General features: G+C 44.5%; 1 protein-coding gene across 12 annotated transcripts in view; it reads left to right on the forward strand.

Moving 5' to 3' along the window:
• The window catches only part of LOC128622473 (transcription factor 4-like), a 169,034-nt gene that overhangs the window by 42,010 nt on the left and 114,524 nt on the right, over positions 1 to 12,500 (forward strand). For all 12 annotated transcript variants that reach the window (XM_053649018.1, XM_053649014.1, XM_053649010.1 and 9 more), the window contains 2 exons: positions 9,334 to 9,389; positions 11,618 to 11,714. In XM_053649018.1, the coding sequence (XP_053504993.1) occupies positions 9,334 to 9,389; positions 11,618 to 11,714 (153 nt within the window). The remainder of the gene's footprint in view (positions 1 to 9,333; positions 9,390 to 11,617; positions 11,715 to 12,500) is intronic.

Raw genomic sequence — 12,500 nt, forward strand, 5'->3', positions numbered from 1 at the left:
TAAAAAGCAGGAGTGGGAGAGAGAGAGAAAGAGAGAGAGAGAGAGAGAGAGAGAGAGAGAGAGAGAGAGAGAGAGGGAGAAGAGAGAGAGAAAGAGAGAGAGAGAGAGAGAGAGAGAGGGAGAAGAGAGAGAAAGAGAGGGGAAAAGGAAGGATAGAGAACACACACCAGTTGCTTTGCTCATCGCCGCAGCCCAGCGTTCCTTCCCTTTGGTGTCTGGTGCGCTCCCCACGTCTTCTCACTCCCAACCCGCCTCGATTCGTCTGCTCTCCATCACTCAGTCCCGTCTGAGCTCACTCAGTATGCAGGGGTCAAGGTCAAGACTTCAGCGTGCTTGATGTGTTTTCATCTTTTTCCCAGCATCCCTGTTCTGGGCTGAATTTCCCCAGCTATAAGACTGATCAATATTTAATTGGCTGTAAAACCCATTAGTGTTTTGGGTTTGTTTTCCATCCATCTGTTTTTATATGAACTTTGTGTTTGTGCATAAGGAAAATAAATAAATAAATAAACAGGAGAAAAAAAAAAAAGTCCCTAAAATGGTTTTGCGTTTGGCTCTGATGTTAAAGTGTGTATGTATATATATTTATATATATATATATATATGTGCATAAGGAGAAGGTGTGATATGGCCTGCCAGGGAAAAAAGAAGAAGAATTTTCTAATACATAATGACAGATTGAGTGTGTTCCAGTGTCTGCAACCCTGTGTGTGATTTCCCGGTTCACTTTTGTTAACGGCACGCCGTTTCTGGAGCTCGGAAGCCGACAAAAGTATTTATGAGTTACATACACATCACATCACCTTTTTTCTTTGTGGCGTGTTTAATAAATGGGATTAATCCACACACTTCAAGTCCGTATCCTGTGTTGATACGTTTCCGTAAAGCTGCTTTGAGACAGTGACCGTTGTAAAAAGCGCTATACAGATTTTGTAAAGATGTTATGTCCTACTGAAATAGCGAAACACTTTTTAAGCAGCTAATTTCGTCTGGGAGCTGTTAACACCCGGCAGTAAGCGTGGCGCTGACGTTAGCATGGCGCGACTCGCTAGATTGTTACCTAAAAAGATACACTGGGTAAACTGTACAAATCCAGCTGTTGTAGTAGAACATAAACGCTTTAGAAACCTCATTATGATACATATATATATATATCTTGACTACGCATCCGGGATGCTGCACTTTTGTCCAAATTTACAGTAAAAAAAAATTGTTTACATATGTATTTATGATGCTTTTTTTTTTTTGGGTCTCAAAACTGCAACCAATAATTTAGATTCTTTTAAAATATATTTTTAAAAGCAAATCTTATCTATTGCAAATTCAGAATAAAGAAAAACATTGGCAAAAATGTACATTTATTAAATACTCAAAGGAAAAGGAAACAAATGCACATTGTGCCTCACTCTTCCGGGGTCAGGGGTTCGATTCCCACCTCCGCCCACCCTGTGTACGCGGAGTCTCCCCGTGGGTTGGGGTTTCCTCCGGGTACTCCAGTTTCCTCCCCATCCAAAGACATGTGCTGTAGGCTGTTTGGCGTGTCTGAATTGTCTGTAGTGTGTGAAAGGGTGTGTGATGGCCTGCGATGGGTCCCCCAATGTGCCTCAAGTTCCCTGGGATAGGCTCCAGGTGAGCCTGTGTAGGAGAAGCGGTGTGGAAACGGATGGATGGATACTTTTGTCAGCTTCAAAGCTCCGTACCGGTCGCTCCTCTTGAGACTTTCCGAACTCTTTTGGAAAACCTTTCATTCGTCTGATCCCGATGAGGAAATAACTGCTTTTGGTGTTGTGTGTCTCTCCCCACTCAAGCAGATCAGAGTCAGGTCCTATAGGGCTGTAAACAACAACAGCGCAGGAGCACTGCCAAGATGGCCGCCGCGCAGACCGCCTCTAGTAGAAGTACTTTATCATGCGAGCTTCTTTTTGAACTCGACTAAGGAGAGCAGCTGGTGAGAACGGGCCACGGCGATCCGAGTCGTCGTGATGCCCACAAGGCCACGCACACACGTACTGTATCTGAGAGCGTCTCGGAGCTGAGTCACACGCTGCAGTTATTTACAATGCAAAGGGATGCATGCTAATGAAGTGCGGAATATGCAGCACCTTCTCCTCTAGACTCATCTGCATAATGTTGTGTCTTATGGAAAAGTCACAGAGAGCATCTCACCTTTTCACCGGGAAAAATAAATAAATAAATAAATCCTGTAAAAATTAGTTTACAAAAAAACTATTTACAGAACAGTTCACTTCAGAAGCAGGTGTAGCTGAGACTGAGCTACACTCTTACTCTCTCCATCAACTGTGCATTGAACTCGAAATTAGTGTGTGTGTGTGTGTGTGTGTGGTAGTAGTTCCAGTACTGATTAGTGTGAAGAGTTGAAAGGCGATCTCAGACTGATTGGGCATTGATTTGAGCTTTGTTTTTGGTATTACACAGAGGAAGGGATCAGTGAGTGTGTGTGTGTGTGTCTCATATTTTATCTCTCTATTTCTGTCTTCTTTTTTGACTCCGCCTCATCTACATAGAAATACCAGTCCATCTTTCTCTCGGACCCGCTTAACACACACGCACGCTTATCCTTTCACCACTGCGGAGATCTGCTGAACATCTGTACACATCTGGTCTCAGACACAGTAAAGAAGTGTTGGAGATGGGGGGGGATGGGTCTGCTTTTCAGTATTTAAGCGACAAGGGGAGTCTGCACACACACACACACACACCCTCCTCTCTGTATGCTGTTACAGCTGGATCCTTTTCCCCATCCCCTTTCTGCTTGCTCTAATCAAATAAGAGCAACAATTAAACTATTAACTATTGTAATCTCTTGCCTCCATTATCCAGTGAAAGCGAGATGCACTGTCACCCAAAGCAAGTACAAACTCACGCTTGTGAGAGGCACAGACTGGGGGCAACAGAAACCGACAGCATGCGACATGAGTCACTCGTTCCGACTGTCACTCACCACGACTTCTTCACGTAGAACTGATAAAACCTCGATTCGGTGCGTGACGATGTGTTCTCGTCGCCAGAACCGCATCTCTGAGTCTCACACACGTGCCTGTTGCTTGCCGTTCTGAACGTACGGACAGATTTCTTCATCTCATTTAACTTCAGCTAGCTTTCTTTCAGCACTCACAACATGAACAGGTGTAGTTAGCGAATACGATTCACACGGCAGATTCATACAGCGTACACTGAGTATCTGCTTGTAGCATAATCTGTTTAATTACAGAGATAACACCTACAAAGTGGTCTTTAAAGCGTGCGTGTGTGTGTGTGTGTGTGGGTGTTCGTACGTGCACACATAAGCCTTCCATTGTGCGGTTCATAGACATTCCTATATCATTTCCAGCCCTGCTTGACAGAGTCTCGTCATGACCACGGCCTGTGTGAGTGAGAGGGTTTCTGTGTCGTAGCTGCCGAGGCCCGAGACAGATGTGTGAGACCATACTGCACCTGGGCAAGCAAATTTGGAATGTTGCTTGCCCAGTGGACAACCATGTCAATTTGGGATTTGTTTTGAGTAACTACATTACTTTCTTCACTAATGCACATGTTTCTGAAGCAGTGTGTGTGTGTGTGTGTGTGTGTGGGTGGGTGGGTGGGTGTGTCACAATGAAGAGTAGCCAAGGGGGAAAAAACATATTGCAACTGTTGTTATTTCTGGTTTTGTGTATTTTTTTTTTTTAACTAAATGGACTGCACTTATAGCACTTTACACTGTATCTCATTCACCCATTCACTCACTCACACACACACACACACCAGTGGTAGCAGAGCTGCCATGCAAGGCGCTAACTTTCCATCAGGAGGTACTTGGGGTTCAGTGTCTCGCTCAAGGACACTTCGGCACGTGAAGTCACATGGGCCGGGAATCGAACCGCCAACCCTACGATTAGTGGACGACCCGCTCTACCACCCGAACCAACGAAATGCACTAACATGACAGGAGCTGTAGTGTAGAGAAGAATTTAAATATGGCTTTGATGCAGAATGTTGAATCTTATTTTAGTCGAGCTCTCATTGTTGGTTGTGATCACAGAAAGTGACCGGTAGACTGAGCATGAAGATTATATGTGGGCTGGGGTTTTTTTCTCTCTTCTACAGATGGTTTGTGTTTAGGGGTCAGTGTAACGGTCAGTAGTGGTGTATCACAAAACATCCCAGCTCAATGTAAACCTCCCGCACCCAGATCAGTCCCAGGTGTGCAGAATACGTCTCTCTCTCCCTCTCTCTCCCTCCCTCTCTCTCCTTCTCTCACTCTCCTTCTCTCTCTCTCCCTCCCTCTCTCTCCCTCTCTCTCTCCATCTCTCTCCCTCTCTCTCTCCATCTGTCTCTCTCTCTCCATCTCTCTCCCTCTCTCTCCTTCTCTCACTCTCCTTCTCTCACTCTCCTTCTCTCACTCTCCGTCCCTCTCCCTCCCTCTCTCTCCCTCTCTCTCCCTCCCTCTCTCTCCCTCTCTCCCTCTCTCTCTCTCTCTCTCCATCTCTCTCCCTCTCTCTCTCCATCTGTCTCTCTCTCTCCATCTCTCTCCCTCTCTCTCTCTCTCTCCCTCTCTCTCTCTCTCTCCCTCTCTCTCCATCTCTCTCCTTCTCTCTCTCCCTCTCTCTCTCCATCTGTCTCTCTCTCACTCTCTCTCTCACTCTCTCTCTCTCTCTCTCCCTCTCTCTCCCTCTCTCTCCATCTGTCTCTCTCCCTCTCTCTCTCTCTCCATCTCTCTCCTTCTCTCTCTCCCTCTCTCTCTCCATCTGTCTCTCTCTCACTCTCTCTCTCACTCTCTCTCTCTCTCTCCCTCTCTCTCCCTCTCTCTCTCCATCTGTCTCTCTTCCTCTCTCTCTCTCTCCCTCTCTCTCTCCATCTCTCTCCATCTGTCTCTCTCTCACTCTCTCTCTCACTCTCTCTCTCTCTCCCTCTCTCTCCCTCTCTCTCTCGCTCTCTCTCTCTCCCTCTCTCCATCTGTCTCTCTCCCTCTCTCTCTCTCTCCATCTCTCTCCTTCTCTCTCTCCCTCTCTCTCTCCATCTGTCTCTCTCTCACTCTCTCTCTCACTCTCTCTCTCTCTCTCTCCCTCTCTCTCCCTCTCTCTCTCCATCTGTCTCTCTCCCTCTCTCTCTCTCTCCCTCTCTCTCTCCATCTCTCTCCTTCTCTCTCTCCCTCTCTCTCTCCATCTGTCTCTCTCTCACTCTCTCTCTCACTCTCTCTCTCTCTCTCCCCCCCCTCCATCTGTCTCCCTCTCTCTCCCACTCTCTCTCCTTCTCTCTCTCTCTCTCTCTCTCTCTCTCTCTCCTTCTCTCTCTCCCCCCCCCACCCCCCCTCTCAGGATATTCCCGTACAAATCTTGTTTACGACTTCGGATAAAACAGACCCGGGGAAATGTCTTCTCAAAGCCATTGTGGTTACGTACACGTTTTGAAAGGTTTTGTGGTATCCACGTGTCACCACGCCAAACTCTGCGTCTCGTTACCGTAGTCTTTAACGTGACAGGCCAACATTAATAACAACATAGCCTCGCTCTTGCCTTATACTACAGGCTACTCTCTAGTGAATTTTTAGCGTAACCCTGTAACAGGCAGTTTAAAGCTGACAGTGTTTGTTCGACAGCGTGATATCATTCTAAACGAGCCCAGAACGTTGGCCACGGGAAAAGGGACAGACCTTTCTCCTTTTTTTCCTCAGCCTTTCTGTGAGGAAATAAGTATCTCATGTATTTCTGATCCACTCCACAATCCCCCTTTCCCTCTCCCAATCTTTGCAGTGTTTCTTTGCAATGACAAATAAAGACTTCTTCTTCTTGACCACTACTAAAATCTAGAAACGTGAGCAAATCGACATCTGTCGAATTCTTTTAAATAGTTTTAAACAGCACGCAAACGAGATCATCATTTATCACGATGCAATTATCAGTTTTTCAACAGGATTTAAAATGTTATGAGCTGTAAATGAGGACTGCGTGTGTATACTGATCTGGATTCTAACTTACAAATTACTGGCTTAATAATTCTTTTGAAGTGTGTGTGTGTGTGTGTGTGTGTGTGTGTGCGTGTGTGTATGTGTGTGTGCGTGCATGTATGTACATGTGTATGTGTGTGTGTGTGTGTGTGTCAGGACAGTTTCACTGTCCTTCATTAAGCTCCAGAGACACAGACAGGAGCAAAGGTTTATGGGCTGTCTAGTAGAGTGACATACATGCTGGGTTCATTTAGGCAAGGGATAACAGATAGCTGTCTGCCAGGCAGGAGTGTGTGTGTGTGTGTGTGTGTGTGAACAGACAGGTGCTCTATAACTGCCACAAAGGTGGCGCTTTATGAACTCTGTGCTGCAGCAATATGGAATAATATGGACAGGGTAATTAAGGTGTATGTTTGTATGAGAGAGAGACTTTATTCATCCGTAAATGTGTTTTCTATAAGATCTGTGTGATTTAGTGTGAGGAATATACAGAACTCCTCAACTCATTACAGCGGACTGCTTCCCTGTGTAGGTTTCTTTCTTTCTTTCTTTCTTTCTTTCTTGCTCAGTAAAGAGAGAGAGAGCGCTTCCTCTAAAGGACGAGTGTAATATAAATAGCTTGCGTCTGTTTCTTTGTGACGGCAGAGATAAGTGCATTAATACATCTCTGTTTCATGTCGACCTGCTTTAATTTCATCTGCACGAGAGACATGGGCTCGTCTGTCACTGTAACTTTATTAGCTCCTGACAGAGGCTGCAGCATATAACACACACACACACACACACACACACACACACACACAAGCGGAATTGGCTTTAACAAGTCGTCCAAGACTTTTAATTCAGCTCAGTAGTAGATGAGAAGTACAAAAAATATTAACGCTGCACCTGCATATTGATCACAGGAACTCTCGCTCTCTCTCTCTCTCTTTCATCCTTTCATCTAAGGAGTGTGTGAGTTAGCGTTGACGGTGCCAGTTTCAAGCTGGGTAACATCTAAGCTTTATCGGATCTTTATAGTCTGGCCTGCTTTGCCTCTCGCAGTTTTATAAACATGAAATCAGCTTGGATTTAGACCCGTGCGTTAGCCGTAACTTTTCTCAAGTGTGTGCGTGGTTTGGCAAGTTGCCTGGCCTTGTCATCATCAATAGAGAGTCAACGCAACAATAATAATGAAGTAGAACGGGACGAATATTTGATTTTGGCATGCTTTACGGTTCCTCAGCTAAGCTACCCAATAAAAAAAGATTTCTAAAGAAAAAAAAAAAAATCAATCGTGGTAAAAAACAATAACAACATCCGGTGTATATTCTCAGGCTGTCAGATTGCTTTAAAAAGAGCAATCAAGGTTCAGTTACTCCAGATATTTAGCATTTGAATACGTCACGCTGTTATCCAACATTCACACTGTGGTATGTTCCCAAACAGGAAATGGAAAGCGTCGCACATGAGTGGCGTCACAGGATATCGTTCACCCATAGACTGAAATATAACGCATAATACACATTTCTATCAGGAGCAGCGCTTACGTAAATACCGAAAAGAATGCGTCGAAGCAGACACGAACGTACTGAAAGATATGGTCAAATCTAGCTTCATGGTACCGTCGGTGTCTCCTTGGGGCGTCAGTCAGCTAGGTGTTGGCCTACATGAGGATGAGCAGATGCCAGGGCGTGCAATCCAAAGAGTCTGCAAGCTCTGAGAAAGTGCCGGACTTTGTTTTAATCCTAACCGCTGTGGATAAAAGTCTCTGCGGAAAGAAGTCAGTGAAGGGTTATCTTAATTCCTACGAGCGTTGGGGAAAATATCTGTTAAGCAGCTGTCTAGTGTTTCCATTACAGTGAAACAGCTTTGTGTTGAGTGTCTTGGCTTATTGATTCAAATTCCTTAGCGTTAACTCACATCGGACAAATATAGAAGATTGTGGGACGGCGCTATGACTTTGATAATGACGTTCACGATCCCATCTGTATCCTAACGATATGTAGAGTAACTCCTGGTTAGAGACGTGTGCGGGACTGTTTGTTTTACTCCATTCCCGCTCTCAGTAAAATTTCTAATGAGCTTGGCATTAAGTTGAAGCTTATTTAGAGCTACAGGCTGAAATATGGAGCTAACATTCAGCACAGCTATGACTATGCATCTTATTTCATATTGCCATGCATTGGAAAATGATACATGAACGACACCATGTTAAATATCTTTTAAATTACCCCCCCCAACCGCCCCTGCCCCCGAGTACCCATTCATTACCTCTTATCCAAACAATCTCCAAATAATAAAACCAGGCAGAAGGCACATCCCTAGTACTGATGCTCGCTACTGCATCGGTTCATTTGTAGTTTTTATGTTTCATCATTAAGCGATTAAGTTAAGTGCGTTCAGCATCTGCGTTCTCCCTGAACTGCAAGAACTAGCTTTGAGTGTTTCACTGAGATCAATACAGTGTGACACGAACAGAGTAGCGCTCTAGATGACTTCCTTTATGTGTCGAAGAGCCAAATGCCACAACCGCTAATGTTAAAAAAAAAAACCAGAAAAAGATTCGACTGAATTTGGCTTAATAGACTCAATACTCCATGAGCCTGCTGTCTTATACACGACGTGCCGCTAGGATTTCTAATCTAATACGACTTCCGAACGCAGAACCATCTAGCTACATCCCTTCAACGTCGTTTAAATAGGTTTGGTTAGAGAACGGAAGTCTTTTCCCCTGCATTCGTAGTAAACTTAATAAGACTCGTGCAGTGGAAGACCATTCCAGAGGAGGCCGGTATGTCGAATAGCACAAAGTATTGACGATCAAGCCTAAAATCCAGCTCGCAGTCCAAGACGAATGTGAGTTAATATGTGTGTTATACCACTCTGACGCTGCAGATTCATAGCGAGCATGATAAAGAGCAAGAGTTTGAGTTCGCTGTGCAGATAGAGCAGTCGTGAGTGTGTTTATATATATATATATATATATATATATATATATATATATATATATATATATATATATATATATATAATTATATATGAAGCTAAAATAATCGTAAACATAGCCGACACTTCAGTTTTGAACGAGCTGGCACCGTACCTCCTGTTTATGTTGCATGACATTAATTTCCTGCCAGAAGCATAGCAGATTTATTAGAAATATAACTATACACTATATACGATAAAGACAAGAAGACAACAAAGTGCTGTTTTAGTGTGACTGATTCATGTATTTAAGGTGATTAAAGATGGAATACGTGATACACTAATTCTCAGAAACTAACTGATGAGAACACACACACACACACTTTTGATGAGAAATACTCACTAACGTTTGCCACTGTGTAAATGCAGGCATGATTAAGATTAGCGAGGTGATGTGTTCCCTCTTTTTCCTCTTGCAGATGTGGAAGACAGACTGAGCTCAGCGTCCTGGGGAAACGGCAGCCGCATAACAAAGGTATCTGTCTATCTATCCATCCATCCATTAGTGAGTGCATACGTCCAAATGTTTGTGGACACCTGACCATTACACCCATGTGTGGTTCTTCCCCAGACTGTTGCCACGAATTTAGAAGCACACGGTCGTATAGGACGTCTTTGTATGCTGTTTACCCTTACTGGAGCCAGCATGACAATGCCCCTGTGTACAGAGCAAGCCAAGTAGGGTGTGAGCCACCCAGGGCTCTGTGAGTGGCCTGCACAGAGCCTTGACCTCTGAACACCTTTGGGATGATGTACTCGTCAGTGCCTGGCCTCACTGATGCTGTTGTGACTTAAACGACACTTCCACTTTCTAAAATCTAGTGGAAAACCTTCCCAGAAGAGCGTAGGTTATTATCACAGCAAAAAGGGGGACTAAATCTGGAATGGGATGTTCAACAAGCACATGTGGGTGTGATGGTCAGGTGTACACAAACACGAGCTTCTATTACATGAGGTGTACTAACTGTTTAAACTAAATCAGTCCCACACTCCAGTCTCTGAAACAGGGATTAAAAAATACCCTCGAGGATTCATCTATTGCCTCAGTAGTTAGTGGAAGGACAGGATGTAGTGTGTTTTAAAGGTATATAACTTCACCGGACTACAGATGTGTCTGTCTCGTACGGTGTCTGTTTGTGTACCTGCATACAGCCACGTCTGTCCTTCTGTCCGTGGTCTCAGTTTACCGTTCCGTCCGATACATGTGTTTCATCCTGTTTTCATACTCAAGCCTGTGCTGCGAGACAGCCTGAGCTATGTATTTACTGTACATAATTACCGTGAACCGCTCAGTAACGTTTATTTTTATTTTCCGAGCCGAACCAGTCGGTCTCGCTGTTGACGGGCTTGTCTGCTGAGTTCAGAGGTCGCGCTGAAAAGGTCACGTAAGGTAAAAGCACGTCTGCCATCAGCAGAAATTCGAGACGTGAGGTGAAGGACATGCCTACCCAAGCACTTTCTGCTAATGCAAATGGAGAATTGTGACACCGATGCACACTAAAGGATGAACTCATTAGCCTCTGCCTTATTTAGCACTTTTCCCGAGTTTAACTACTCGACTTTTCGCTTTTCGCCGGACGAAGGGTTTCGGCTCACGAGCTGACGGGACAGCCGTACACCTCAAACACGAACCAGGAATCCGTTGTCACGCTCGTAGAAGAGCAGCAAGGAACACCTGTACTAATAACCGACAGTCAAAGCGATCAGCCATAGGCTATGTGCTAAGCAAAAACGCCGACTGCGCCTGCTGGATCTGCTACAGGAGCTTGACGGAGTTATAACCGTGTGCCTTACTGTGTACTAAAACAGCGTGTACTGATTTCACAGAAGTAAAGCATTTCCAGCACATATTATACTAGTCACACTTTGTCCGTCTGCGGAATCTCGTTTTATCGGAGCTCGTTCTGTTGTACGGCATGTAGCGCGCTACCTTCGATCCGGTCATTCGAGCTACTGAAAGATTTTCAGTACTGTGTTTAAACACACACTATGTTCCGAACCAAACTGCGCGTGCTAATTTAACACGTATGAATAAGACAGTAAGTGGATCAAACATTTATGTTGCTCGGTTTACCGACGAAGACATGTAGACACACTATGAGGCTTCCGTGCAGTCCTTTCAATAATAAAAGTGAGGACTTACATTCGGGATTCAATTTCTGGCATCGACTGATTATTTACAAACGTCGAGAATAACCCAGCAAACCTTGAAGGTTTCCTGTACAGTTTTTTTTTTTTTTCCCCCCTCCCCAATAATATTCATCATTTCTACGTAGTCGGCCGTATCCGAAAATATCCTTAGCTTTTTAAAAATAGCGAACGCTGTGAGATTATAATTGGGAGATGTGCGGTACAGTACGTAGCAGAGTGTCGTTGTTAATATTCGCGCCAGCCTTCATCACTCTCCTGTGAGATCATCTAATAGCTCTTTCGAATGAATTTGGATTAACATCCGCTTAATGGCAGAGAATGTAATTATTCACATTTTGATTGTGTCGTGTGTTTATTAAGCAAAAAACGCGACCAGGTCCGTCGTTCTTCTCGGAGGTGTTGTGTGTAGTGTACTCGTTTCCTTATTTAACGTGTAGCGCACAAAGCACTGGAGCGATTGTGTCAATGTCAGACCGTCGGTCAGGACAGTGTTAGAGTTGAAAAGGCCCGAATTATCATGTTTTTGATTATCTTTCACTCTTATCACTACAGGTATACGTCGAGGGCTCTCAGTACTCTCACATGGCCGGCCGGGACTTAGGGTCGCACGACGGGATCTCTCCGCCCTACGTGAACTCTAGACTGGCAGGTAAGTGCCGAGGGACGCGACCCGTGGGTTGCGTAACATCTGGCCTCACACGACGTCTTATTATTAGAGGTTGGTCATGAGGAGGTCATAACAATCGCGTGTACATGGGTTGCAGTGAGAATTGCATAAATGACGTCGTGACAGCTCGAGAGAATGAACTGGTATGTGCGTGAGGTTCTCAGATATTCTGAGGATTTTCTCGCCTTCCTCATCCCGTATCTGGTTGCCTGAGGTGAAGATTGGTGTATAGTGATATTTAAAGCACTTGTGGTTCAGATTGCGATTATATGTGCGGCAGTAGAGTACTCGGTCGGAAAGGTTTCGTTTTGGTTTATTTACAAACCTACTATAAGGAAATCACTTGGCTTTTCCTGACCCTGGTGTGTGTCAGTCCTGTGCAAACTAGATAGAGATACTTAATTAAGTAAAAATTCAACAAACAAACAAAAAGCAAATCAGTGAAAAGTATTCTTCATGTTTAGCTCTCTACTTTAGTCTGCTTTTTATGATGTTGGCCCGGGACACAACGGTCTTTCAGTGTTCTCTGGTTATTACACTCGTTCACATACAGACTGTAAGTCAGTTGTCCACTTCGTTAACTCTTTCCCTTCTTCTGGTCATCGCTCCGTCTCTGAGTGAATCTATACAGGCGTGATCTTCCGTCGCACATAACACTGAGCTGTGCCATGGGCTGTGTGTGCCAGAGTGAGAAACGACCAGCGACACAGATTATCAGGCTGTGATACAAGAGCACAAGACTAATTAAGCTTGACTTAAGCCATAAAA

Source organism: Ictalurus furcatus, chromosome 18 (genome assembly GCF_023375685.1).
Source record: "Ictalurus furcatus strain D&B chromosome 18, Billie_1.0, whole genome shotgun sequence".
Lineage (NCBI taxonomy): Eukaryota > Metazoa > Chordata > Actinopteri > Siluriformes > Ictaluridae > Ictalurus > Ictalurus furcatus.